General features: G+C 35.9%; 1 protein-coding gene across 1 annotated transcript; it reads left to right on the top strand.

The window, feature by feature from the left end:
• Positions 1–634: 634 nt before the first annotated feature.
• LOC121412081 (GRAM domain-containing protein 4-like) lies at positions 635–26,578 on the top strand (the record flags this gene model as incomplete). Its single annotated transcript, XM_041604990.1, has 17 exons — positions 635–710; positions 6,503–7,344; positions 7,995–8,172; positions 8,953–9,082; positions 9,745–9,827; positions 11,292–11,442; positions 12,737–12,762; positions 13,295–13,386; positions 18,792–18,883; positions 19,922–19,970; positions 20,602–20,720; positions 21,318–21,427; positions 22,044–22,198; positions 22,802–22,937; positions 23,506–23,593; positions 24,596–24,677; positions 25,241–26,578. Coding segments are annotated over 17 exons (2,703 nt in total), but the record flags the coding sequence as incomplete, so codon positions are not given.
• Between the last annotated feature and the right edge of the window lie 71 nt (positions 26,579–26,649).

Here is a 26,649-nt window from a genome sequence, read left to right as displayed (position 1 = left end):
GGTGTAGGCCGGTAATATGCTAATTGCTTCTGCGGTTCTGCCTCAGTGTAGTCAGTTCCATCATTCTGTCTCCTCTTTAGGTTGGCTGCGATCATGAACTCTTGATAAAGCAATGCAGTATACGAAATAGACAAACTTTCATAGCAATGGCGGAAAGCTCGGGGGACCAGGGGCTGGAAAATTTGACAAGCAAAAAAAAATGTAAGGTTATTTCGACCAAAATAAATTTGACAAGCACTGAGAAAAAAATAAAGAAGAAAAATGGGTTATCACCCAAAAGGTAAGGTCATCTCGTCAAAAATTAATGTTTTATTTTGATCATCGCTTTCAATCACAAAATACCTTGATATTGTGACCCCCTCATTATTTTGGATAGGGGGGAGACGCGTCCCCCTGTCCCCCCCCCCTGGGATTTCCGCCCATCACACAGTATAGACAAGACAACTCTTTTTCTTCTTCTACTTGTCCCCTCTCTGTCAGGTCAAAAACCTCGATACCGGTATAACAGTAGGCCCTATACTAGTAATTCTCCTGCAAGTCCACCGCCCCAGCCCACATACAGCCCCCCCCACCCCTTGATCGAGCGCGCGCTCGGCCTTTGCTCTAAATATATCTAATTGCATCGAATGAAATTTCTCAGCGCAACCAGCGCCAGCGCACTAGCACTGCATGCACTGAAAATCGACTGATTGGAGTCACTGGATTGTGCGGTAAGTATAACTTATACTCATTTTTCTGTTTTTAATTTACTTTTGTGACTTGACTGAGTCGGGTGGTACCAATGTATGGATGAAAAAAAGAAGGAAATTGCTTCATAATCGTATCCGACATCGCTGGGCGCCGGCATGCATCTCCGTCTAACTTTTACTTTTTTAATCCAAGCCAAGGAACTTCACACCAGGCTATCGGGGGCGCGGCGGACGCCTTCGGCTTTGGCTTCGGCCTCCTTGAGTTGGGCTCCCCCATCCATAACGTTATGTGAGACATACTGTGAGTTGTCTTTAAATGGTCCCACGTATTGAATGTGTTTGTTGTTAAAGTTGAATACTAATTGAATAAGTGATTAGGATCGATGTAAGTGCAAGTTGGCGGCCAAATTTTGGGAACCACTCGTCGGTTGTATACGAGCACTTGTGTACAAAGTGAATGGAGGTGGAAATAGGGAACCGTACGTGTGACTGAATAAGCGCTGCTGTATGAAGTGAATGGTGGTTCCCAATATCACGATAATGCCAAGTTTGCATTATCATGAAATTGAAAACCAGTGCCCAATTTTCACTGACTGGATCTGGACACCATGCCATGGTTGGTCAAAATGACCATGGACACTGTTTGATGAAATTTTGAAAAGACAAAGTTTTTTATAACATTTTTTTTTCTCCTATCAATTTGGGGCCAATTGCATGAAAGGGTCTTTCCAAGGACCGTCTATTGTGTGATTTGTGTGATTTGTGTCACCCATCTTTTATGATGCACTTGTAAGCGGGATATTTCTGAAATATATGATAAACAAATAAAATTTGTTAGCATTTTAAATCATTTAGAATAGAAAATTTCATGATATATCACATCATTTAATAAACAAAGATTTTGTTTTCTTTAACGGATGAATAAAATAAATTTGCAGGTAATTTATTTAAAAAGCATTTCACATGGTGCGTCATAATAAATGGGCGACACGAAAGACGGTTCTTGCATGCAAAGACCCTTTTGTGCAATTGGCCCCAGGTGTAGATCTAACTGCCATTTGGTCTACACTGCTCTTTGTGTTTGTCCAGCACCACCTTGGTCTAATGATTCTCATTTCGTTGAATGACCTGATGGTGTAATTTTCACTTTGTCTACTTTGATTTTTTTTATAGTCAAATGCAAATTAGAGTCTATGTGGTTCATAAACATTCCATCTAACCATATAGAGCATGGGGTGTTGGACCAAGTGGATATTAGAAGAGATGGGTGTGAACTAGCCGGTAATTAGACAAAATATTGTATGGGCCAAATGGAAATTAGACAAAATGATTAGTAGATGAACTGGTTGTAGACCAATTAGTGTGAGACAGTGTGGGATGTGATTGAGTGGGAAGTGTACCAATAGACAAAGTGTACAGAAATCAATCTGAAGTAAAATATATACAGTATTTCTATTCTGGTAATGGCAGAGCCTCAGAGGCACAAAATTTTGACCAAGTGCAGTCAAGAATTCATCTTTTTAAATTTATTTCACATGGGTTATTGTGATTTTTCTTTTGCTGTTGGTCTTTTCAACAAATTGTTGGATTTGAACCAGTACATACTTGTCAAGTGTCAAGATAATTGATCAAAGAAAGTCTGAATATGATGACAAATAATTTGTATTCTTTGTTATTATCTGAAGGACTTCCAACCCATCTAGATACAAACAATGCCACCACAGAATTTCCTGTGTTTTCAGAGAATAGTTCTGTGAAGCCAAACACACACACACACACACAAACTTCGATCCATCCGTTTGTCTAGGTAAAATTGGCAATATTCAGTCAAAATATGCTTCATAAATGTCTTGCTTCCTGGAATATTAGCTACAGGAGGGAATTTTATTTATCCCATGGGTTATTCTCCAGATTTTGAAATAGGGGATTTGGGTTTCAAATCTTAGTCATGGCATAATTTCCTTCAGCAAGAAATTGATCCACATTGTGTGCTGCATTCTGCAAATTCCTTTGAAACAAATCTATATCATGATCTATTGTTTTATCATATTTTCATAATCAGAGTGGTGGATCGGGAAAGTGGACATCAAAAGTAAATGTTTATGATTGGATATTCAAAGCATCAAAGCATCGGTGACACAATGTTTACTCCTGTGACATTTGCTCAGGTCTTAAAATCTCAGAGGGCATAGGGTTAGAGTTAGGATTGTAATATAGTTTTTGGTTCGGAATAATGTAAAGATAGGGATTGGGGTTTATTTAGTTTTTTACTTTGGTTGTTTTTTGTTTGCCTTAACGTGCATATTTTCCATCGGAGCAATTGTCACTGGAGCAAATGTCATGAAACAAACGCATCACATTTGGTTTTGTGTACATAGAGGACTTTTGAATTACATCATGTTTAGAAGGAAGACTAGACTATCTGTCTGTGGCAAATAAATGAAATTGATAGAAGCATCCTCAGAGTAAATCTAGTCTTACTACTTCAGACTTTGCATCATGCACAATGCGAAAATCAAAGGTCTGTGCCTGCAGACTACCTTGATGACCTGAACTTGGCTTTAGACTGGTGCATTAGACATGGCCACACCCACCAACTTCCACCCAGACCATAACGATTTTACTTCTTTGAATTTCTAACACTATAGACCCGTATACTGAAGTCGGGTTTAACTTAGACATGGTCTAACTCTGTGCTAAAATGTTTACTGTGCTCTTTCCTGACTCATCGATGGTGACGACAATCATCTTTTATTACTTCCTAGACAATTATGAATGACTTGAGAGGCAAAAGACCTGAAATATGATATCTCTACTGATAACAATGTAAAAATTGGCTATCCATACTTAAACCACAACTTTAAACCTGGGTTTAAAGTGATTGGTTAACATTGGTTTGACTTTTAAAAAATCTGAGCTACACTGTAGAAGGTCACACTTGTCAACTGTGTCTGTGATATGTTACAAAAATGAAGCCCAGAAAAAATTGCGTTCGAAAATAATGATTTAGTTCTTCAAAAATTGAAATATAAAGTGACTAGAAACACCATCTTAATTTCATCCCATACACTTATGTGTACTATTCAGGGGAGCGTTTCATGAAAGGACTTGTCAGACGTTTTATCCGACAAGTACTGTTTTATCCGACAGTCACTATGGTAACACTGACTCTCGGCCAATCATCAAGGAAAGTTGTCAGATCTGACAACTTGTCGGACGAAAATGTTGATGAAACGCTCCCCAGGTGTCTATAAGACGCCTATTTGCAAAATTGGGGTTTGCCTTGTAGTTTTAGCTTTTCATTCTCAATAATGGATGTTTTCAGGGTTTATTAGATCTAATACTTGCACTTGTACGCATGTTTCATCTTGGTTTGAGAATTTTTTAAATCAGCTGCTCACAAAGTTAATACAGTCTTTAAGTTAAACCTGACTTCAGATTACTTGTGTTTCATAACTTGCCTTGTCGGTGATTTTCACTGACATTTTTTGTTAAGCCAATCAGATGCTACGATTTCAGTGGCTTAGAACAGGTGTCATTAGAAATCAATTCTTATTTTATGAAATACTCTCCAGGTGGTGTGATTGTGATGATGTATCATAGTCATCTATATGCTGGTACTGTTTATCTTGTTCCTCTGTGTTAAGCTGAAAGGGCACTAATTCATATTCTTGACCATGATCCAATGTATTGTTTACTTTAAAAAACTCTGCAAGCATTCTATGCCCAGAAAGTAATCTTGGTACATGTACATGTATATTTAGATTTTGTGTAATGCCATGCAGTTTACAAATATGCATGTGATACCTACAACTGCAACAAGATTACACAAGACATAGTTGTGTACTCCTATCAGTGAACTTTACACCTTCATGTTTTAAAGATAAAATAGTTGATGACAATACTTGGTTGACTTGATTCGGATTCATTTGTGATAGTTTTTAGCTTATTGTGGACTAATTTTACGGTGGAAATTTTCAACTAAAAGATTAAAATGTTGATGACAATACATACATGTATTTGGTTAACTTGATTTGGATTCATTGTGACAGTACTTTGTTTATGGTGGACTCACTTAATGGTGGAAAATATTCAACTGAAAGATTCAAAAGTTGATGACAATACTTGGTTAAACATTACATGGATGCATATTGACTTACATGTACTTGACTTTTTGTGGATTCATTCTACAGTGAAAATATTCAACTAGAATCACACATATATACTTTGCATATGATGGCTTTCCCCTTGATTTTGTCTGTTATTTGTGCATTGAGTAAATATTAAGAGCTGGGGAAACATATTGTGTGGTGTTTATGTTCGTTGATAGTCGAATCATTTGCATACTGCTGAGTCATGTCTGAAACTAAGAACATCACTGAGAGACCAGATAGTAAGGAAGGTAATGTATCAGGAAGGATATTCAGTAGCCAGGGAAAAGTATATAATCTACAGAATTAATTAATGTTGTATATGAACTTGTGAATGTTATGAATATGGTTGATTATCATGATCAACTGTACAATATGGACTTGTACATGGACATTTATAGGGTGTTTTAACGATGCATTGAAAGTGCATTGTGTATTTTTGTTTACCGTATTAAAGAGATGAATTAACTTTGTCAAAATTTGCTTTTGAGAAAGTGGGAGGAACATTTCACCTCTTTCTATACGTAAATGTACATGACATGTACTGTATATCAATTGTCTCCAGAAATTTTAGAAGTTGTGAAGAGTAACAAATATCAAAAGACCTTACCTGGAAAGGCAACAAATATCTTCATAACAAGACATACCTACCATACCTTTCGAAATAAGTGATCACCTGGGCCCCGTAACACAGAAGTGTGCTGCACTTGACTCAAGTGAGGTAAAAGGGTACCCAGTAGGAATTGAGTCTTTGAATGCATGTGTGCTGTGAGTAATTACGGCTGCCTAGCTATAAAAGCCGGAGTAATATCTATCCTTCAGAAGTGCATAGAGACGTTATATTCATAATGTGATATATGCGCGACAAGAACTGTTTGTTATTATTTATCAATTGTATTGTACCTGTAGGTACATTATAGTTGATACAATTAATTGTACATAAAAACTCTATATAATGATTGCTAAGCTTTGTGCTAAAGAGCAACTTGTATGGCCATTGTTGTCTGGCCTAAATTATTGCACTTTCGATTGAATTACCAGATGAATTAATGATATTTATTTTGAATCTTGGACAAATTTTAACCTACTTTTAATACACATTTTGCTATGTATATAAATGAAAGAAAAGGTTATTATTCTTTTGCTTTTCTTAGGTCATTAAAGAATGATTGATAATGAAATATGGAGCACCTTGATGTTATTCAATTACACGTATATGTACACATACTCCATTGACAATAATGCTAAGATTTTTCCCCCTCTAGATGCAGGCACACTAGAATTCTCAGATTCAATATAAAAGGTACTTTGTAAATGCTTTGTATGTACATTCAAAAGTGTGTCATCGTGCAATATGGAATTTACCTAAGTTGTTTTTAAGCATCCATCATTGACATTATTTGATTCATTGCCTCTCAATGAGCAAATAAGAGAGTTTATATAGTCAAATACATGTACTTGTACCAGAGAAAAATATGACGTGAATCATATTATAACAAGTTTGCATTCTGTTCTCTGTGTAGTTCAGAAGCAGACATCCTTTATCCATGCACACTATCAGTGGTTGCTGATGTGCTTTTTCAAAGTTATTTGTGGTGGATGGATTGATTGAAAACTTGTATCAAGTATCTACAATGTGCCTCATGCTCTTTTCCTGTTTAGGCATTGGTGAACTGTGGAGAAGATGGAAGCGAAGAATCTTTACAAATAATCCTGCAAACGTGGCGGGAGCAGCATTGGATACTCGGAGGGCTGAGGCTTTGCTGCAGGAAGTGGAGAAGTATGGTGGTACTAGCTTTGGCATTGACCAGGGTGTAAGCGTACTTGAACATCAGGAGTCTATTCATGTGAAAGTGAGAAGAGGGAAGACAGTATCTCATGGCAGTGATGACTTGAGGATAACTTCTCGACAGCCAGAAACTAAACCAAGAAGTCATTCAAATTTGGAATACGCTGTTCCACTCCCATCTGTTTTTCGGAATGAACATTCAAATGCTGTAGATTTGCATGAGAAGACGCTTGACTCTGCAAAAGATGGTGTTGTAAAAGATACTGACCCTCGCTCTTGCAGTAGTGAATCTCTTGGCCAAATTTGTGACACAAGTCCTGACAAACCTAGTTCATATCTTGGCGATGCAAACATCTTTGTGAAGGGTAGCACGTGTGAGACTTCAGCTACTTCCTCTTTGTCATCATCACCTTGCATAGTTGTCGAAGAATCTCTGAAGGACAGAACTGGCCTTGCTTCTTCTCCGACATCTTCATCTCCAAACATTCAGCCTACAGGTGCCCTTGTGTTAGGAAGAGACGTTGAAACTGAGAAACCGGATATGAACTTCAGGCATCAGATTACTCAGCTGAGGAACAGACGTGGCCAGGGGACCAAGATAGATGCCAAAGCAGCTTCGTCTGCTGAAGATGATGAGTGGGCAGACATTCCATCTATGGATGTGGTTTCCATGGCATCCTCATCAACAGACGAGACAGCTTCTGGATCATCTCACGTAAGTCAACACTCTTTGGATTCAATTTTTTTTATTTGAAAAAACAAATTAATTAATTGTCTTTCTTTATCATTTACTTTTCCTATGAGATTTTTGATGAATTGTCTTGTGATATGTTGGTCCCCTCTTAAGCACCAGCATGTATACTATTACTTTATACATCGTCATTCTCACTTTCACCAAGTACTAATGGTCTATACTGCTTTTTTCCTTAAATTTGATCTGACTTTTGTCTTGCCTGCATAGCAGAGCGAGACATTTCTTTTCCGACGGAGGTAGCCGCATCGTCAATATGAAATCTTTGAAATGTCATAACTTAGAAACTATATGAACCTAGTTCGTGAAACATGGACATACTTGGGTAAACAAGTATTACTGAAGATCTTGCCTTAGTATCAAGTCTCATGATTAAGGTCAAAGGTCATTTAGGGTCAATGCACTTTAGACCATGTTGGGAGAATACATCTTATTAAACCAAGGTTAAGTTTTTGAAATGTTGTTATAACTGAAATTTTGTTGATCTAATTCTTGAAACCTGGACATAATCATTTTTATAATCAGTTGGATTTCAATTAATTTCTATGCAAATTAGATGAATTGATTAAAGGCATTGTTAAGGGACATTTCTATTCATTTTCTCTTCTATGCAGGGTAAAGCAACCTCAAAGTCTAGTCTGGAAGATAGTGCCTCTGTGAATGTTCAGGAGGAGGAACCTTATCATAAACCAGAGAAGGAATGGAGCAATGATCAGAAGGGTGTATATGAGATGCAACTTGAAAACCTTCAGGAGCAGTTGGTTGATATCATGATAGAAAACCAAACACTAGGTATTAAAAGGAACTATCAACTATCCATTGGGTGGGGGAGGGTGTTGATAGGGGTGTAGTGCAGCTCAAAGCCCTTCAGTAGTTGGTTGATATCATGATAGAAAAGCAAACACTAGGTATTAAAAGGAACTATCAACTATCCATTGCTTGGTTTAGAGTTGGGGATGGGGTGTAATGCAACTTGAAATCCTCCAGAAGCAGTTAATTGATTTCACGATACAAAACCAAACACTAGGTATTAAAAGCAATGATAAAGTTGATGTGGACACTAATCAAATTTGCTGAAATCCATCGCATGACCAGTCATTTATTTCAAGCTAACAGAAACAGGAATATCTGGTTATCACTGGAACTAATGACTAATTCTATTTACTAGCCTTCCACATGGGAAGGGGGGGGGTGTTTAATCATGATTTGAATACTCTAATTATTGAATATTTTAAGTTGAAAAACATTTTATACAGAAGTGTAGTGTAATGATTTTATACTGAAATTTTCAGTATGTTCCAGGCTTGAGAATTTTTTGTTTTCCATTAAAAAAGTTGGCAATGTCATTTTTAGGGGGGGGGGGGGTGGTTATTAGGATCTATACAAAAAGAATATTAATGTAAAATGGGAAAATACATCCAATAAAGCACAGTGTGATTTCATAAATATAGTTTCATCACATTCTTATCCATAATAGTAATCGTAGTAATATAAATGGAAAAGCAAAATTTACTTTGGGAGCATCCATCAAAATTTATTTCAATTATTTCAAAATTCTTCCCTTTCATACAGCTCAAAAACTCCAAAAGTATGAGAATAGCGACATCATCCCTCTTTTGAAGAAACTGGAAGAGGAACGAGCCGCCAATGAGAGTTTGACAAAGAGATGTGAGACGTTGGAGGATCACATGAAACGCAATAGGTTGGATTTTTGTTTATCATTTCTCTCAATTTATGATTTTGTTTATTGTGTCTATTTTTTCCCCATCATGTAGATAGACTTGACAGTATTATAATTAATCTCTCTTATAGTTTTACAAACTTATATCCAGGTGGTTGCTCATTAATCATGTTGCAATAAGGTACCTTGTCAAAATACTGTGCCACGTCTTCCAGTAGGCAGCCCGCCTTAAAGGCACTATATGCTTTTCTCATAGTGGTTTTCCGATATTCGCCATTGTTATATCTTAGATTAAGTGTTAGAATCGGTAATGAAAGGCCGCTAGCGGGATTTCCGCATGAGAGACACATTTCCTTGATTTGACAAAGTACTGGTTATAAATCTTGTTTTATTGCTCCATCTACCTTGGTATCCATTCCCCTGTTTTCGTTAACAACATTTATACAATATTAGTCTCTGTCTTTTCTCCATATTACAGGATATCTATCCCTTGCAATAGCTTTGTGAATATAAAATTTATAATGAAGTGAAACCAGTCATTTTATGTTATTTTAAGGTAGCTACGTGGTTTCACACAGGTCTGAAACCTATACACTGTCTTGTATAGCAATTGATATATCTTCAGAAAGTGAAATTTCTTTCAAATAATGGTTTTCCCTCATATTATATACATTTATTTACAGGCCGATGCATCAAATCTCTGTTGATAGTGAAAGTAGTGTGAGTGTACAAAGTCCTCGTTCAGCATCATTTTCTTCACCACCAGGTAATTGTTTTTCCTTTTAAAAATAGCATAAGGTCCAGTTATAGGAATTGTAGAGGAATTTGTTTGGCCTGAACACTTCATTTGAGTAAAAAAAAAGGAAAAATCATGCCATTCCTTCTTTAGCTTCTACTTATCATAGCCTTTTAAAAAGAATGTAAACCTATTTTGTGCAGTACAAGTTAAATACCTATTGTTATGAAAAATATTGGAATCACATTGAAAACAATAATTTAAAAAAGTCATATTCTGTGGCTTGAAATTGTGGCCATATGAGCGCTGTAATGAAGGACAAATGTTTGTAGAGGTTGCAAAGTATAATGATTTTATTCATCCTTAAAAACTATGAAATAAGCATTCTTGAAAATTTGCTGGATCAATACACTTTTGTGTTTGCCTTGTGTGAAATTAATTTTCATTATTATATGTCTCTGGCCTTCTTGGTATAAAATGATTCAGACTTTGGCATGCAAAAAAGAGAAAAAATAAACAAACTTGAATATATAAAGTATTATTTCAATCCATTGTATGATAATTTCCTTACCAAAATCAAACCCTTCTTTGCAAGCAGTTATTACTGATTTATATACATGTATATTCATATCACACCTTGGCTCCAGTTACCTATTAGAACACTTTACCAGTAACAGTAAAGATGTTTTTAGTAATTTTGTATAATGCAGTTAATCTCTCTTGAGATGAATTCAGACAATATGCCAGACAAATCATGGCACTGATGTTATACTGGCAACCTCGATAAGAATATTATCATGTATGAAACTTTTGTTTTCTGTGGCTGTGAAGTCACAAACATTTACCATCTGGCACCGGTTGCATAAAACTTTTGCCATAAAAAACTCTGGCAATTTTTCTGCCAGGGTTTTTTATGTGTAGGTTTCAATGGCATGATTTGTTTTCCAGTGTTATTGTTTATTTGCCAGAGTTTTTTTATGGCAAAAGTTTTTATGTAATGGTAGGCTGTAGTTTAACTATGGGTATCCAAACGATAATTTCTGTTTACAAATGCTATTGCCCGTAATTCACAAAGGTGGTTTTCAAAATCATCGGGTTTAACCCAAGGTTTATGCAGATTTCCTGTATAAATTATGCTTCATTTACCACATATATTGAAAAATGTCTAAAACTGATGTGCACTTTAGTCACAGAACCATCTATATGAATTCTGGCCATTATGTTCCTTATTTTTTACTGGAATTTCCAGGAAGGTCTCATGCTATTGGTCAATATAACTATTATCATGCAGAGACAGTTTGAAATAATTTGAGTACTGAAATAAAGATGAATAATAATGATGTAAGATAATATAATGTCACATTTGGCTTTCCATAGGCAGGCCACTTTGGAACTATGATTTAACTTTAATAGATTAGTTCACCTGTGGGATATATGGATCATTTATATTTACAGCGAGTCTTGCAAAACAAATTGTATTCTTTTCATACACAGATGACGTTGATGGACCTCCTCCTACTCGGTGGGAGAGGTTTCAGAACAACATTTTGGATAAATTTTTCACCTTGATGGCTGATTTCACAGAAGAGGGAGAGGAAAGTGATACCGATGCTCCTACAGAGGGGGATGAACTTACGGTCAAGAAGTGAGTTCAGAGACATATTTTGTCAATAACTTTGTTGATTTTTTTCACGCAATTTTGCTTTTTTCTGGACCCTGGAAATTCTATTAGTAGAATGATTTTCATGCTCAATGTTAACTTGATATTTTACATTATGTATTTTTTATACCTGACAAATTCCAAATGATAATTAATTTCTAAATGGTGATATAGATCCTAATCAAATGATTGGATGGAATCTGTCACATGACCTGTCATGAAAAATTGCTAATGACCGGTACTAGTGAGTTATTTTTGGAAACTCTTTGATGAAATATATGTATAAACGTCTTAGCCATAAAAGTTTAAAACTTTGTGAATTTGCGCTACAGAAATAAAGTAAGATTTTTGTTTTCATCTTAATTAACATATGAAATATTTTGCTATGTATCGAGTAAAATGTAGTCTTTTCTTGTAATAATATTTGCTAATGTGGCTCATGAAGCATACATTGCATTCTGAATAGTTATCAGCAGGAGTATAGTATACAGTACCTGCACTAAACTCTCATATCAAGATACAAAGACTGGTCACATGACTGGTCATATGATACTTCATGTTTGCAAATGACACTGGTTTTGGTTTCAATATACCAGGATATATGTGAATATCCCTGCTTACATGCAATTTGCTTAGCAGGGTTACCTCTCAATTATTATATTTATATTGTTAGGTCAATGCAATGTGTTTATACAATATAACAATATATTTGTAGTTTTGTACCGGATTTTAAAGAAGGAAAATGAATTAAAATTGTAATTTGTAGGGTGTACAATGTTAGCAGAGTTTTTGTTCACAATTCATTTATTTCATACTTCCTTGGTGTTCAATAACAAGTGAAAATAATGAATAGTGGCCTGAGGGCTAGTTTTCTGTCCCACCCCATAGGCGGATCCAGCTTTTGGCGGAAGGGGGGGGGGCGTACTGCCGAGCGGCGCACATATTTTTGCACTTCAACAGCACCATTAAAGAAAATGTTGAAAAAGGGGTAAAGTCTTTCCTTTACTGTTGCTAATATTATATCAGTGTATATTTTTTTTAAGCGATGCCTTTTCTTTCTTTTACTTTTCTTTTATTATTAGGGGGGCGTGCGCCCCCTGTGCCCCCCTGGATCCGCCACTGTACCCTTCCCCAACTTAAAAAAAAAAAAAAAATTCCTGGGAGGTATAGATCCAAAGTCCCCATTAAATAATCAAAGGGTTCAATATAAACAGAACTGATGAAAATACCAAGATGTTAATCACATGTCATTGCCTGCATTTTCTTTTACCAATTACAGGTTGAAGGAAAATTTGAAAAGATTTCGTAAGTATAACATCAATTTCTTTGGTATGAATGGAAGACTATTGATCACAATCATCTGGCTAATATGATGGAAAGCCAGAGGGTTGTGTGTAAATATTGGGCCTGGTCTAAAATGAATTGTTATGACTAGGTAGAATTTAGATAGAATTTGTTATCATGTTTAATAGGTTATCATGTTTAACATGGCATCCTAATGCTTGAATGTTAAATAGATCTACAAATGTCGCAAATATTTTGCAAATGTAAGCCTTTTTTCTATACCTACATTCTTCATGCCATATTTTCTGATTTTTATACTTTTATCAAATTCAATTTTATGTGGGGGAAACTACTCCTTTAATCATCTATTGGCATGCATTTCTTTGGCTTCAGCAGAGAGTGGGAATTAAAATCATTAATGATAGCCATTTCAAACCAACATAATTATAGGTATGTACGTTCTTGTAATTTGTATTCTCTGTAATTAATATGATCATGTAATTTTAATTACTCCTTTTTTTGTCTTCATTGTTTTAATTTCTGTGTATACCAGAAGCTGGATATGAGCCTGGACTCTTATTTTGTAAAGCAATGTCTGCCCTAGTATCCTGGAAATCAACATCAAATACCTTCCTTGCATTTGTTGTAAGTGGCACAGCACGTCATATATATTGATTCATTCAAGAAAATATTTTCACATTTAAATAAAAAAACAATGGGAAATGCAGGACAAACTGCTGTAAAAAGACATATATCACCTTAATAACAGGATCCTTGCTAACAAAATGTGCCACAGACGTTTGACAAGTTGAGTTATAGACATAGAGTTAAATACGTACTAAACTAGAGCGCGCGCTCCCCATAGTGCGCGTACAAACGAAAGGTCCCTAATTGAAGATGGGCTCGCACGCGCGGATCAGGGCAACTAACCCGGAAGTCGCGTAAGCTACAACGTGTAAAGGCATTGGGACCGTCAAGGGTCTAGAGCAGGCTCTATGACTTAGAAGAGTAAAACTCCAATAAAATATAGTTTGAAATGACAGTAATTGTGGAAAAAACAAAGCAAATAAAAAAGAGCAATATTTACAGTTTATGGATGAAAATAAAAGCAATACTTTCTACTGCGAATAGCTGAAGCACCGAAGTCTCTTACACTCTAAATATTTTCTCCAATCTCCATCCACTTTTTTTTCTCTTGTTCTGTCGTTTATTAGTTTATGCTCTCTGACTGTATCTCTCTCTCTCTCTTATTCCCATATCAATACGATTTTTTAAATCAATTTTTTTTTGTAACCAATTATTCTGTCAATGTATAAGCCTAGATTTATATGCATTGTAAAAGATATCTACCCAAAACTTCCAAATCATTCCATGTCAGTACAACATGAATCTTCAAAGTAGCTCTCGAGACCCAGCTCACCAATCAAATGTTCCAGTTGATTTTCAGTAGCTTCGCAAAGAGGGCATTTCCCCGTGATTTTTTTTTTAATTGAACAAAAAATATATAGCAAATGCGCCCACGGCCGTACATGGGGGGATTTTCCTATTTTCTTTTAACTAACATTTTGTTTAAATGAAAATTTCCCCAAAATTCACCAAAAGTGTGCAAGAAGTCCTCCAATTTCACTTCAGAAAATGAGAAAGCACCCTAATGACAAGCTCGTTTGCTTTCTTCCCTCTCTTTCAAGTTTCTTTGAAAACATGATCATGGTACTCTGATGGTGTGGAGAGTAACTCAGCATATTTTTGCAAATGTTCATCAAGATGAATTGAAGAAGACGATGGTGAATGGTGGAAGACAGTGTTTAGTGGTTCATCTGTGACAGAATTACCCTTCTTGGATGGCATAACATCATTCTTCAAAAGGATGGCTCTAAGGGACCATTTGAACTGCAGGCAATTTGGATTGTTATTCCACCCATTGCGTCGTCTAATTCTACTGAAGAACATCTCCAAGTGGTCCTGAGACATTTTGAATGTGAGCACATATTTGAAGGGTTTCTCACAAGTTAACAGATCTTCACAGATATGTAGAACAGAACTGATAGTGATCATGAGACCAACCCAGGCAGTTTTTCTGCGACCAAAGCAAATCTTTGCACCAGAAGGATCCTTCAAAGATGCTATATACTCCTTCATTTGAAGCATCCATCGTCTCCTCTCATCGAAGTTGTTAAGCGTCATTGGACTCTTAAATCCTTTACCTGCAGTCGACCTCGAATTAAGGTAGTCGACTAGACGATCTATTCTGCGGATGAACGCAGTCGTTGCTTGACTTCCTGCAAAATCTGGTAACTTTAAGTCTTCTCTACAGAAATCAATAGCATCAGCTACAGAAGAACTCAGAGTTTGGACTGCTGTTTTTACATTCATTTTGTGTTGTTGCCACTGGATATGTTTACACGTAATTTATTTGCTAGGTTGAGATTGTCCTTTTCCTGCAACTTCTGTAGCTTGGTGATATACTCCCATGAAATCCTGTCACCACCTTGATAGATTACACCTAACTGTGCAAAGTTATTCCTCACAAGCTTCACAAGATGGCATGCATCAAATAGAAAGTGAATATTTTCATCGGGATTGCTGGGATGCTTAAAGTATGTCTGCATTCTTCCAGGAATCAGTGAACATCCAAGTAATGACGAAGTGTACTGGTTGGCATAGGAGCCATCGCACACTACTCCTCGCACTTTCAGACCAGCATCTGTTAGTATGCAGATGAGTTGCTTTATAATCTCGGACTGAGCTTCGCCACCAAGATGGTCTGTCACATAGTAAGCAACAGGGTACTTCCAGTGTCCTGTTAGGCCTACAACCATGAATACTAAAGCCTCAGATGCCAGATCGTCTCCAGAGGTAGGCTGAAAGTTTCCACAATCCACAAAACCTGCATAGCTTCCAGACTTTGGATCAAAAACAACTTCTTTCTTCAGAGCCATGCCACCTAGCATCAGCACGCAATCTTTCATGTATTCATTCTGTTCCACCTTCTCTTTGATGTGTTAGATCACCTCTGTCAGGAATCCAGGCTTGCAATCAATGCTGGAACACCATATCCGAATTGTTGAAGGGTGGGGAAGGTGAAGGAATTTCCTCAAATATTCATAAGCTTGTGCACTGGAAAAATGTACAGTGACAGCATATTTCTTTAAGTCATCAGAATACCGCATGCCTTGAAGTTGAGTGCTATGTTTCAGTGACTTCAGCTCATTTTCAATGAGAACAAGTGTGCTCTCATCAAAATTCTTGTTTAGCATGTCCAATTGAGATTTATTGATCATGCTTTGATCTCTCACTTTTTTAAGGAGAGATGAGATGGTCTTCTCTCTCGTCTTGATTTTTCTTTTCGCGGACTTTAGTTCCTTTGTTTCAGCAAGCCTTTTCTGAGTGTCTTGCAGCTTTTCTTTCATCAACTCCTCATTCAAATTGTATGAATGGTCATTGTGAATCCTTTTGGGTGAAGGTTCAGATGGTACCGTATCCTCTGCTGGCAGACTTCTTTTAATGGGAGGCTTCCTCTGATGGATGACAGGCTGCTTGAGGGGTGGATGACACGGAAACAAAGAAGGGACTGCCTGTGCCGTCAGGGTATGCCTGTATTTTTCTCTGTCATCCCTTGGATGAACACCTGCAGTGAAAAATAACATCAGAGGAAACATAATATAAAACAAAGTAAGGAATATTTTCTTTTCAACTGTCTATAAGATTTCTTAGCTTCAAGATGCAAGAAGATTAACTCATTTTTCTCAAAACACAGAGGATGGTAATCTCATAAATACATGTATATGCTAAACACAGGTTTAAGTCCAGAATAAAAATGACTTCGTCCACACTTCTATGGAATGTGCGGTTTCATTTTCCTTATTTAATGGGGAATCCAACCTTGGTCATAACATGTTGTGTGGGAAAGGAGAAAATAAGTAAAACAGATTGGTGAAAGTTTGAAAGAAATCGGACACTGAGCAATAAGGAAGTTATGGTTCCTTTAAAATTAAGATCTTGCCAATTTGAAATTTACATTTATGTAAATTTAAAATTGGCAACTATGTAAGTAAATTATGACATGGGGCAAGGACAACTTCCTCATAGGCCATGTACTTAATTATCAGGGATTTGTGGTTTTCTCTTAAGTAGCTATTCCCTTGGGGCAGTAATCAAAATATATCCCAGGTGGCATATTGTTTTATGTCCACATGAAAGAAAAACATAATTTGAAATAAAACTTTTGAAAAAATTAGATTTTAGTCATTTTAAGTATTGGGGCACATGGAAGAGTAGAAGTCTATGCCTGACATCACTATAACATCACATGTGCGGCCAATTTGAAGTCTCCATAGGTGATAGGTATAGTGATTACCGATTTTCACAACTTTTGAAAATTCATAACTTGATCGTTTGACCCATATTGTTCAAACTTTCACCTATCAACTTGTCTGATCCTTCTTTTTCCTCTAAAAACAACTTTTTATTTGGGTTGGATTCCCCTTTAATATTCATGAAAAATTCAACTTTAACCCCCCCCCCACAAAAAAAAATATTTTACACTCATATAGTCTTTGACAATTCACTGCTAAAATATTTTTGGGACACTTATTATTGCAGGATTAAAAGAATATGTACTTGGTAAATTAGTTGCAAATGCACTTCATAACAGCATGTTCTATATTAACTTAACCTACATGTAGGGTCAACTATGAGAATACATTCGAGAGTGTTTTCTTCTAATTACCACTTCTTTTACCAAAAATAGCTTAGAGCATATAACACGAAACGTAAGACCAACAAGATACATCATTTTCATTACACATATGAAATATTGTATGCCAAAGAGAATCTAAAGCAGACTGCAGGATGGCCATATCTTTGAAATGCAGACAGAGGAAAAGAGACCAACATTACGATTTCTTCTTTTTAACAAAATTTTAAAGTTTTGGAAGAAAAAAGTAAATATATGCTTGAACTACCAATATTTGTTCAATTGAAATTACATGTACTTGCATTTATCCTTTATTAAGTGTTACTAATAGAAAAAATTCCAAATTTTTGTATTACATTAACATACTATTGACACTCTGACTCAAGAGAGGGATTTTTCTTTTACTTTCTTAATGGAATATTAAAGACCTACGTCACCTACCTGATGGTATTTGGTTGGTTTGAAATGGTCACGACTGACACGAGAACACCATTTCTGCAATAGTTCATTGTCTTATTAAAGTCTATGCACACCTTACGACTGGTCCACAATCTGATTTTGGAACATATCACATTTGCTTTTCTGACAATGTAAATGAAAAGTATTGTTTTATTTGAGGTACTAGTTAACTCCAAGAATACTAATATAACAATTTTGGATGATTGCAAGCCTTTATTTTGGAGTAGAGGCCAAACTGGTTATAAATTGTAGCCAGTCGTACGATTGCTATGATGTCATTACAACTAGATATTCAATTTGCTTTTATTCTAATTAGGATGGTATCATAGTCACAGATTTGAAGATAAGTATTTGTATGATAATTTAGAGCATTACACAGCAAGATGTTTCATGTTGCAATATTTACATCAAATTTTAATTCCAAAATCAGGTCTTAGATTAATGCAAAGGTGTGTGGTGTATGTGTGGTGGCCTTTACATTTGGAATGAAAGCATATCTGACAACGTGGAGCGTTGTGGCCCAGTGGATTAGTCTCCGGACTTTGAAACAGAGGGTCGTGGGTTCAAATCCCAGCCATGGCGTAGTTTCCTTCAGCAAGAAATTTATCCACATTGTGCTGCACTCAACCCAGGTGAGGTGAATGGGTACCTGGCTGGAATTTATTCCTTGAAATGCCCCAGCGCTGTAAAAGGCTGCGGGGCTAAAGCCAGGGTAATAATATCCAAGTCCTTTGGAAGCGCAAAGAGACGTTATTTATAATGTGATATGCGCTATACAAGAACTGTCTATTATTATTGACAATTGTTATTACTAAATCTGTTAGCGGGTTTCCTTCTCTTCTAGAACATTCTGTATATCACATTTTTTAATCATTGTATTCTGTCTTTCCCATAGATCTATATGTATGTTGTATGGAGAGGATGGAGTGCTACTGTACTGATTGGGCTGTTGCTATGGTACCTTACCACAACATACTTTATCTCGAGGTAAGTTCCCCCCCCACCACAAAAAAAAGAACAAAAAGAAACAAACAGTTGTTTCATTGTAGTCAACTGACTGAATCTATGTAATGGGGCTGACCCTCCCTTTCTTTTTTTTTAATCCACAACCAAACGCATTACATTTTAAAGCTGAAAGTCCACCCCAGAAAGATGTTTATATGAATAAATAGAGAAAAATCAAACAAGCATAACACTGAAAATTACATCAAAATCAGATGTAAAATAAGAAAGTTAAGACATTTAAAACAGTGATATTCACAACTCTGTGACATGCAAATGAGACAGTCGATGATGTCCCTCACTCACTATTTCTTTTGTTATTTTATTATTTGAATAATTCAATATATCATTTTTTTACAGATTTGACAATAAGGACCAACTTGACTGAACCATATAGTATTAAACTATGCTAATTCCATATGTTCAGGGAGGAATTAGTTATTGTTTCACTTGACAATGAGGAGAAAATTTGAATATTACATATTTCATATAATAAAATACAAAAAAATAGTGAGTGGATGACATCATCAGTCTCCTCATTTGCATACCAACCAGGATGTGCATATAAGTGTTTTTTTAAATTAAGCAAAACTTTGAAATGTCATAACTTTCTTACCCCACCACATCCGATTTTGATGAATATTAAGTGTTATACATGTTCGAGATTTCTTGTTATGTTCAAATTCAACTTTTTGTTGGGATGGACTTGTCCTTTAAAATACTTTTTGAATAGCTTGCTTCCAGTATGTATGAGTTTATTGTTTTTGTGGGTGTGTATTCATAAAAAAGAAAAATGGAGATTAAGAAGCAGATGTCAGTGTCTTTGTTCATTTAATTGTCAACTAAATGCAAGGAGATGTAGAATTTCATACACTTGTTACCTATGAAACAGTCTAAATGCCGTCAGCTTTGCCTCAAACTTGTTAGAACTGTTCCAAAGGTACTCTGTGTGTGCAATTCTTACTAATGGCGGCGATGACTTGTATTATTTGTAAAATGAAATTTATTTTTTCTGTCTTTTAGGGGCTGGACTATTCAATTTTCATTTCTTCCGTATCATCTAGTGGAAGTGGTATGTTTATGATCATTCTTAAATTATAGTCATTATATAATAATGCTAAACTTCCTTATCATTTCCCACACATATGAATACAGTCAAATCTGTCTTAGCAGCCACTGTCTGTAGTGAAAGCATGTGTTTAGTAGCCATCAAAATTGTCTCCCATTTGATAGGAATAAATGTTATAGAACCTGTCTACAGTAGTCACTTTCATTGTTTCCTTTTGATGGTTTGATTCTACTTATTTTAAAATCACAATGAATGGTTTACTAAAATTTAAGTTTCCTGGATAAGATGTCAAGGTTTTATAATTATTCTGAAATGATAATCATGCTGAGCTTCTACATGAATTTCCCACCTAAATACACATCAAATAAAAATCAATCGAAATTGGAGCAATGGGTCGCTGATAATGGAGTTTCCTGGATGATGTATGAAGGAAAATTCGGTTATATTGAAATGATAATCATTATCATGCTAAATTCCTCATAATTTTCAACATAAATGTACATTCGATACTTGATTGAAAATTATATTCCATTGATATCATAGTATTAATTGAAATTTCCTATATAAAGATGATATGCTACCCCCCCCCTTCTCTCTCTCTTCTCTCTCTCTCAATCTCTTACTCTCCATGCAGACACAGGATGAAAGACCCCCACTGTCAATGTCGGACAGGTTTCAGTTAGTACTACACGTCAGCAGGAGAGTGCAGAATATACTTGGGAGCTTAGCTGATCAGATGGAGAAAATCCAGAAGTAGGTTGAGAATTGTGTCTTCTTTTTTGTTGTTGAGTACATTAATAAAATTTTCCTCAAATGTTAATAGTTATTATGTAAAGTCAAAAACCCAGTTGGTCATCATTTGCCTTAGTATGTGAACATGGCGAGGTACATAATCTTGCAGAGTGAACTTATATCATAGCTAGTTATCTTATTAATATACCATGATGACTTATAACTTTTTTAATTGGCGAGACGATATGTCTCACCATGTCAACATTTAATTTTTATAAGTCAACTTAGCAAGATAATGTATTTCACCATCTCGATATGACATGGCAAGATAAAATACCTTGCCGTCTCATCAAGTACATGGCACTTGAAATGCTAAAGAACTATGTATAGGCATGTTAAGATTTAAAAATTGATAAGTTGCAGCAAAATCTTGAAAATTTCAGCAACCAATTTATTTTTTGTCAAACAGATCTTTTTTGATATAGCGTTTTACCTCAATGGCGGAGTGTAGAACTTTGAATGAAGTGTTTTCTTTTAACATTTACCACTATGGTATATTTAGTGGGGTTTTTAAAATTAGATTAGTGATCAAAATCAATCTTATTTGTTTTTGTTTAGCTTCCTCTATTGGACGAATCCAGATCTTACAAAGAGCCTGTATACCAATCTAGTAATTGCATTTGTAGCTTCATTATTTATATCTGGATCAATGCTGCTCACATTGATTGGTATGTATTATGATTATGATGTAAAAACTATTAACATTGAAAAGTGCTTGAAATTTAGCTCTGTGGCAGTAATGAATATAATAATTTTCCCACTGATACTTTATTACATACTTGTATCCCTTGTCACTTAAAACAAGTGCCTGTTGACCTATGCTTTTTTTCTTCAGAATTCTGAGTATTTTTTTTTTAAAATAAAGATTATTACACTTTAGCACTTCATATATCTTACATATTTTCCACTTACATGTATGGGGCTGTCATGCCTGAATGTTTAAACCAATGTATGCTGATGTACGTAGGCTGTGGCAAGCCATTTTCTTAATCCTATCATCTTGATTCCAAGAATTGCGTTTCATAAACAACACAAATGGTTCATATAAAGAATTTTAATTCTCAACATTTTGTATTGTTAATAGGATGCAATTTTTCAAAGGTTAAAGAAGAAAATTGATGCCATGTGCATGGAACACCCGGTTTTGCTGACTGGCTATAATGTGGGGGGGGGTTGGGCTTGTGGTTTTGACTCTTCCCTTTGAAACCAGACGTTTTGGGTTTCAATCCCAGCCATGGCAAAATTATTTTTATCCTCATTATTTGTATCAATCATTGTCCCTAGGTCTCTTTCTTGGTGTGAAGGTTTTTCTCATCAATCCAGTACTCAAGAAGTATCCTCGTCTCAAGGCCAAGTATAGTTTCGAGGAGAAGATATTTAGGGAAGCGCCAACGGCTGCCCAGCTTGAACAAAGACGTGCAATTGAAGAAACACAGCAGGTAATGTTTGGGCTGGGTAAGTGTGTGGTGGGAGGAAAGGGGCACTTTGATAATTTACCTTGAGTGTTGTAACCAGATTGTGCCAAAATTTTAAGCATTAACACTCATCCTACTAATAGATATGTTAGGCAAGGCATTGTATTGCATTCATCAGCAATGACTCATAAAGTTAATCTTTCTCTCGTCTTAGGACCACAGAAATCTGTTTGAATTTGGCAAAATTCAACTCAGAAAATGTAAATGACATATGTTTGCATTTTCTGGTCTCTAAAAAAAATGCCTTGAGTTAGGCAGGTATTTGACTTTTGGAATGTCGACTTAAAGCCAAGTCTACTGTAGGCCTACCTATATATTTTTTGAAATTCTCTTTCATTATAGAACAGTATACCATTGCTCTCCTTACTCCAACCATTTGTCATACAGGTAACTGTGCCTAAGTCAAATCTCTTAGGACTACATAAATCTATTTGACTTCTATGTAGATATTGACACATATTTTGCATATTCTGATGTGAAATTGTACTTCGAGTTAGGCAATTATTATACTTTATATAGAAGGTCAACTTATGCAGAATCTACAATATTTCTTTCTGACTTTCTTAGTTCCTAGTCCCAGATATTGAGGGTATTACAGTCCGGTTCAATGGAGAAGAAACGCAGGACTCTGAACCTGCAAGTAAGAGGTTCAAAGCCTTTGCAGAGACGTTCAATGTGCCTGAATCAGAGCAGCCTTTGTCAGGTGAGCAAAGACAAGTTGGATCAAGAAAATTTGTAAAGACCTTGGTTTCTGTTTTCTAAAATGCCTATTTCATGTTCTTTGGTGTTAACATCAGTTTCTGTTTCTTTGGTGATATGAGGATAAAGCAATTGAAATTTATTGAAAATCTGAGAAAAACACAAGTTTCCATGCAGATAAAGCTTGACAAACGATCCCTAAATACTGTGAATAGTTTGTGAATAAGCACAAAAACACAGTTTTGCTTTATTTGATTTTTCTTGATTATCACTGTATTTGTGGGGGTTTTTTTTTTGCCCTGGATTTTTCCGGTAAAGTCTGATTTTTTCCAGTTTTTCTGTATCATGGGAAACTAGGGACTTCATGTTATTCCAAATCCAATCTGTTGGAACTTTGTTCCAACTTTGTTGGAATCGATCTTTCAGTGTAGCTTTGTTTTCTTTCTATGTACATAATTTGTCTTGCTTGAGTGATTCAGTGTGGAAAACTTATGCATCTCATTATTTCATAGTGCATTAAGAAGTGGTTTATCTTTTGATCTGATTGTGATCGATTGCATATTTTTTTGTAGGATGGAAGGAGGGCAAGCGCTGTACTCTGATAACCAAAAACACTGTTACAGGAGCTTTCAAAAATGGTAGATTATATCTGACAAAGAGGTAAGTTTTGCACAAAACACTTTTGAATGATGAAAGGGATACACAATATCCCTGTTTTATCGCTCAATACTTGCAAATTATTATTGGGCATGATAACATTGTTTCCAATATTTGAGACATTAACTGTTTTTTGTTTTACTGATGAGATCAAGCAATTTTTGGGGGCCTAAGCCCAGCTCTCTATCTCATATAACTGAAGCCTAAACAATGTAAAAGGGAACACAATTCTATTGAATACAGTGTATTATTGTAATGGCCATGTTTTTTTTTTCACTCTTGATCATTGAACTGCTGTGAATGAACTATGAATTACAATTTTGATTGAATTCAGAATGCTTTTCCCAGTGGAAATAAAAGAAGAAAAAAAAGAGGGAGAAAGAAGGAAAAAGAGCAGAAAAAGGAGAGGACTGGACCGTTGAACTCGACAATACCATTAAAATTCATTTTTTGTGTTATCTTGTTCTTGCCCCCCATAAAAAATTCCTGGCGTATCCATTGGTTTTGTTCCTCCACCTTTCCTCCTTTTATTTTATTTTTTTTTGCAATGATTGAAAACAGAATTGGCAGATCAAGTTCAAAATTTACTTCTTAATACATATATACTTATATATTAGTGCTGCAAGTCAGGCGCCATGTTCGGGTTCGGTTTGGTTCGGAAGTGCCATGTTCGGCGAACTACCGTTCGGTTCGGCGGTTCGGCTACAGCACTATTATATATTATCAGTATATAAAGAATAATGACTAGGCTATCACCAGTTTTATATCTGAGTTTGTTCTAAATCCATCTAGTTTTTTTTACGTGAATGTATTATTTCATTTGAGTATGTTTCTCAATTTTACAAACATTTCATCAGGCATTGGAGATTGTAAAGATGAAATTAAGCATGATAGTTGAATGACATTGTTTGTATTATTTTCACTTTTATACAATAGTTTCTTATGCTTAATTAAGCATGATAGTTGAATGATATTGTTTGTAATATTTTCACTTTTATACAATAGTTTCTTATGCTTTGAGAAGTCAAGTTTGTCCAAAGATGGAAACATGCTGATACCCCTGAAAGAAATAATCAGAATTGAAAAGGTAAGACTAGTATATTTTCTATCATTTTAGTGGCAAGAAAAAAAAATTCACTCAGAATTCAAGGGACTAGTGTAATTTACTCACAGGGGCATTTAGTGTTAAATTTCATATTATAAATACAGAGGGTCGGGGGGGGGTGGCTCAACTTTTTCAGTAACTATGTACAAAAAACATGAAAATTACAATGAAATATGGATTTTGTGCATTTTCCCCAACCCCCCCCCATTTCAGATTTGTTCTGCGACCCCTGGGTCCTTATTAAGATTTAAACTAGAACCTTTTGCAAAAGGATTATCATGAAAAGCTTACTCATTCATCATCCTTAAAGTTCCCCTGAAAATTTGCATTTAATATGGTAATTTAACATTCATAAAACATGAACATATTTACATGAAGTAAAACACTGCCACAAAGATAATTATGATATACTGTAGACAAGTATTTAGATTTAAAATGAAATTGAAAATAAAATTGAATGACATTGATATTGACAGTGACACTAAAATAGAAATTGGAATGGAAATTAAATCGACATGGACATTCATTGCTCCTTTTATGTCCAGGCAAAACCATTCAACTTCATGCCAGGTTCCGGCATGTCCATAGAGATCCACATGGCATCGGCCGATAAACCAGTACTCTTCGGCGGAATGCTCCGAAGGAACCTCATCTATGACCAGCTGATGGAGGTATGGCAGGCAGCCCAAAGAGCCATCCAACATCGGAGTAGCGCGTCAAACATGGAAGCCATGCCCAGCACATCCCAAGGTGACGTCAGAAGCAGAGCTGGTAGTCATAGACAGGCATCTGCTTCTCACTCTGAAGCAGGAGAAAGTGACTCAGAGAGTGCTTGCTGATCTTGAGGGTCTCCTTTTAAGGTGATTGTAAGCACGTCTAAAGATGGGCGTGAAAGTGAAAAATTGCACATGGAAGCCAGCGCGACCACATAACAATGGGAAACTTGAAGGTCTGGTTAAGATGATCGTTTGCAGATCCAAGGATGGGCATAAAAATGAGGTACATTGCACATGGTAGCCAGCGCTAGCACATCCCGAGGGAGACTCATGGAGCAGAGTTTGTAGTTATAGATAGACTCCTACATCATTCTATGAACCAGTCTCGGTGTATGCTGAGATCAGAAGAATGTAATAAGGAGAAGTACAAAGATGAAGCTCAACACATCTAGAATCAAAGGCAGCACATCACAAAGGGACACCAGGAGCAGATCCTGTAGTCATAGACACCTGTATCACTCCATGCGGGAGACAGAAGTGACTAGGAAGACTATCACTGAAGCTCACAGCTCCATCGCGATATCAGTGACCAATCAAGTACTCGTTGCATGCACACTTTGTTCAAAACACTGACCAGGGGTCTGTATAACATAGGTTCATGATTGATTGCTGATTTAAAAAAAACATTTCTGATTGGTTCCTAGTCAGTCTTCTGAGCGAAATGCACATGCAACGATGATCTTGATAGGCCATTTCATTTAGCGATTAATTGCTAACCTTTGCATCACGGGCCCCAGGAGAGTTCTTTCATATTTGCAATTCATTGCAATCTTTACGGGGCCAAAATCTTGAGTGTAAGATTGAGTGAGATGTGGAAGCACAACTGTAGAGCCTTGGTCTTGTAATACATAAACACAGATTTGATTATCACGTGACTGCTAGTACCCTTTTTCCGGGCATTACTCCTCATTTCTAGCTCCCATGAACATGACCTTACCTACTGAAATATTTATACCATCCAATTACACATTTAACCCTCTTCAATGAACTTTAATATTGAGAATTGAGTGAAACCGATTCACATCCATTGCCTTTAAAACAGGTTGGTGGACAAGACGTTCCATTGAGTGGCACTGTTGGTCTTCATTTTCATTAGCACTACACTAATTCCTTCACTCAAAATGTCTTTCCATCGTTCTGTTTTCATTATTTATGGTTTGAGATAAAACATTTTATTT

Source organism: Lytechinus variegatus, chromosome 3 (assembly GCF_018143015.1).
Source record: "Lytechinus variegatus isolate NC3 chromosome 3, Lvar_3.0, whole genome shotgun sequence".
NCBI lineage: Eukaryota > Metazoa > Echinodermata > Echinoidea > Temnopleuroida > Toxopneustidae > Lytechinus > Lytechinus variegatus.
This window is presented reverse-complemented; position numbering and strand designations above follow the sequence as displayed.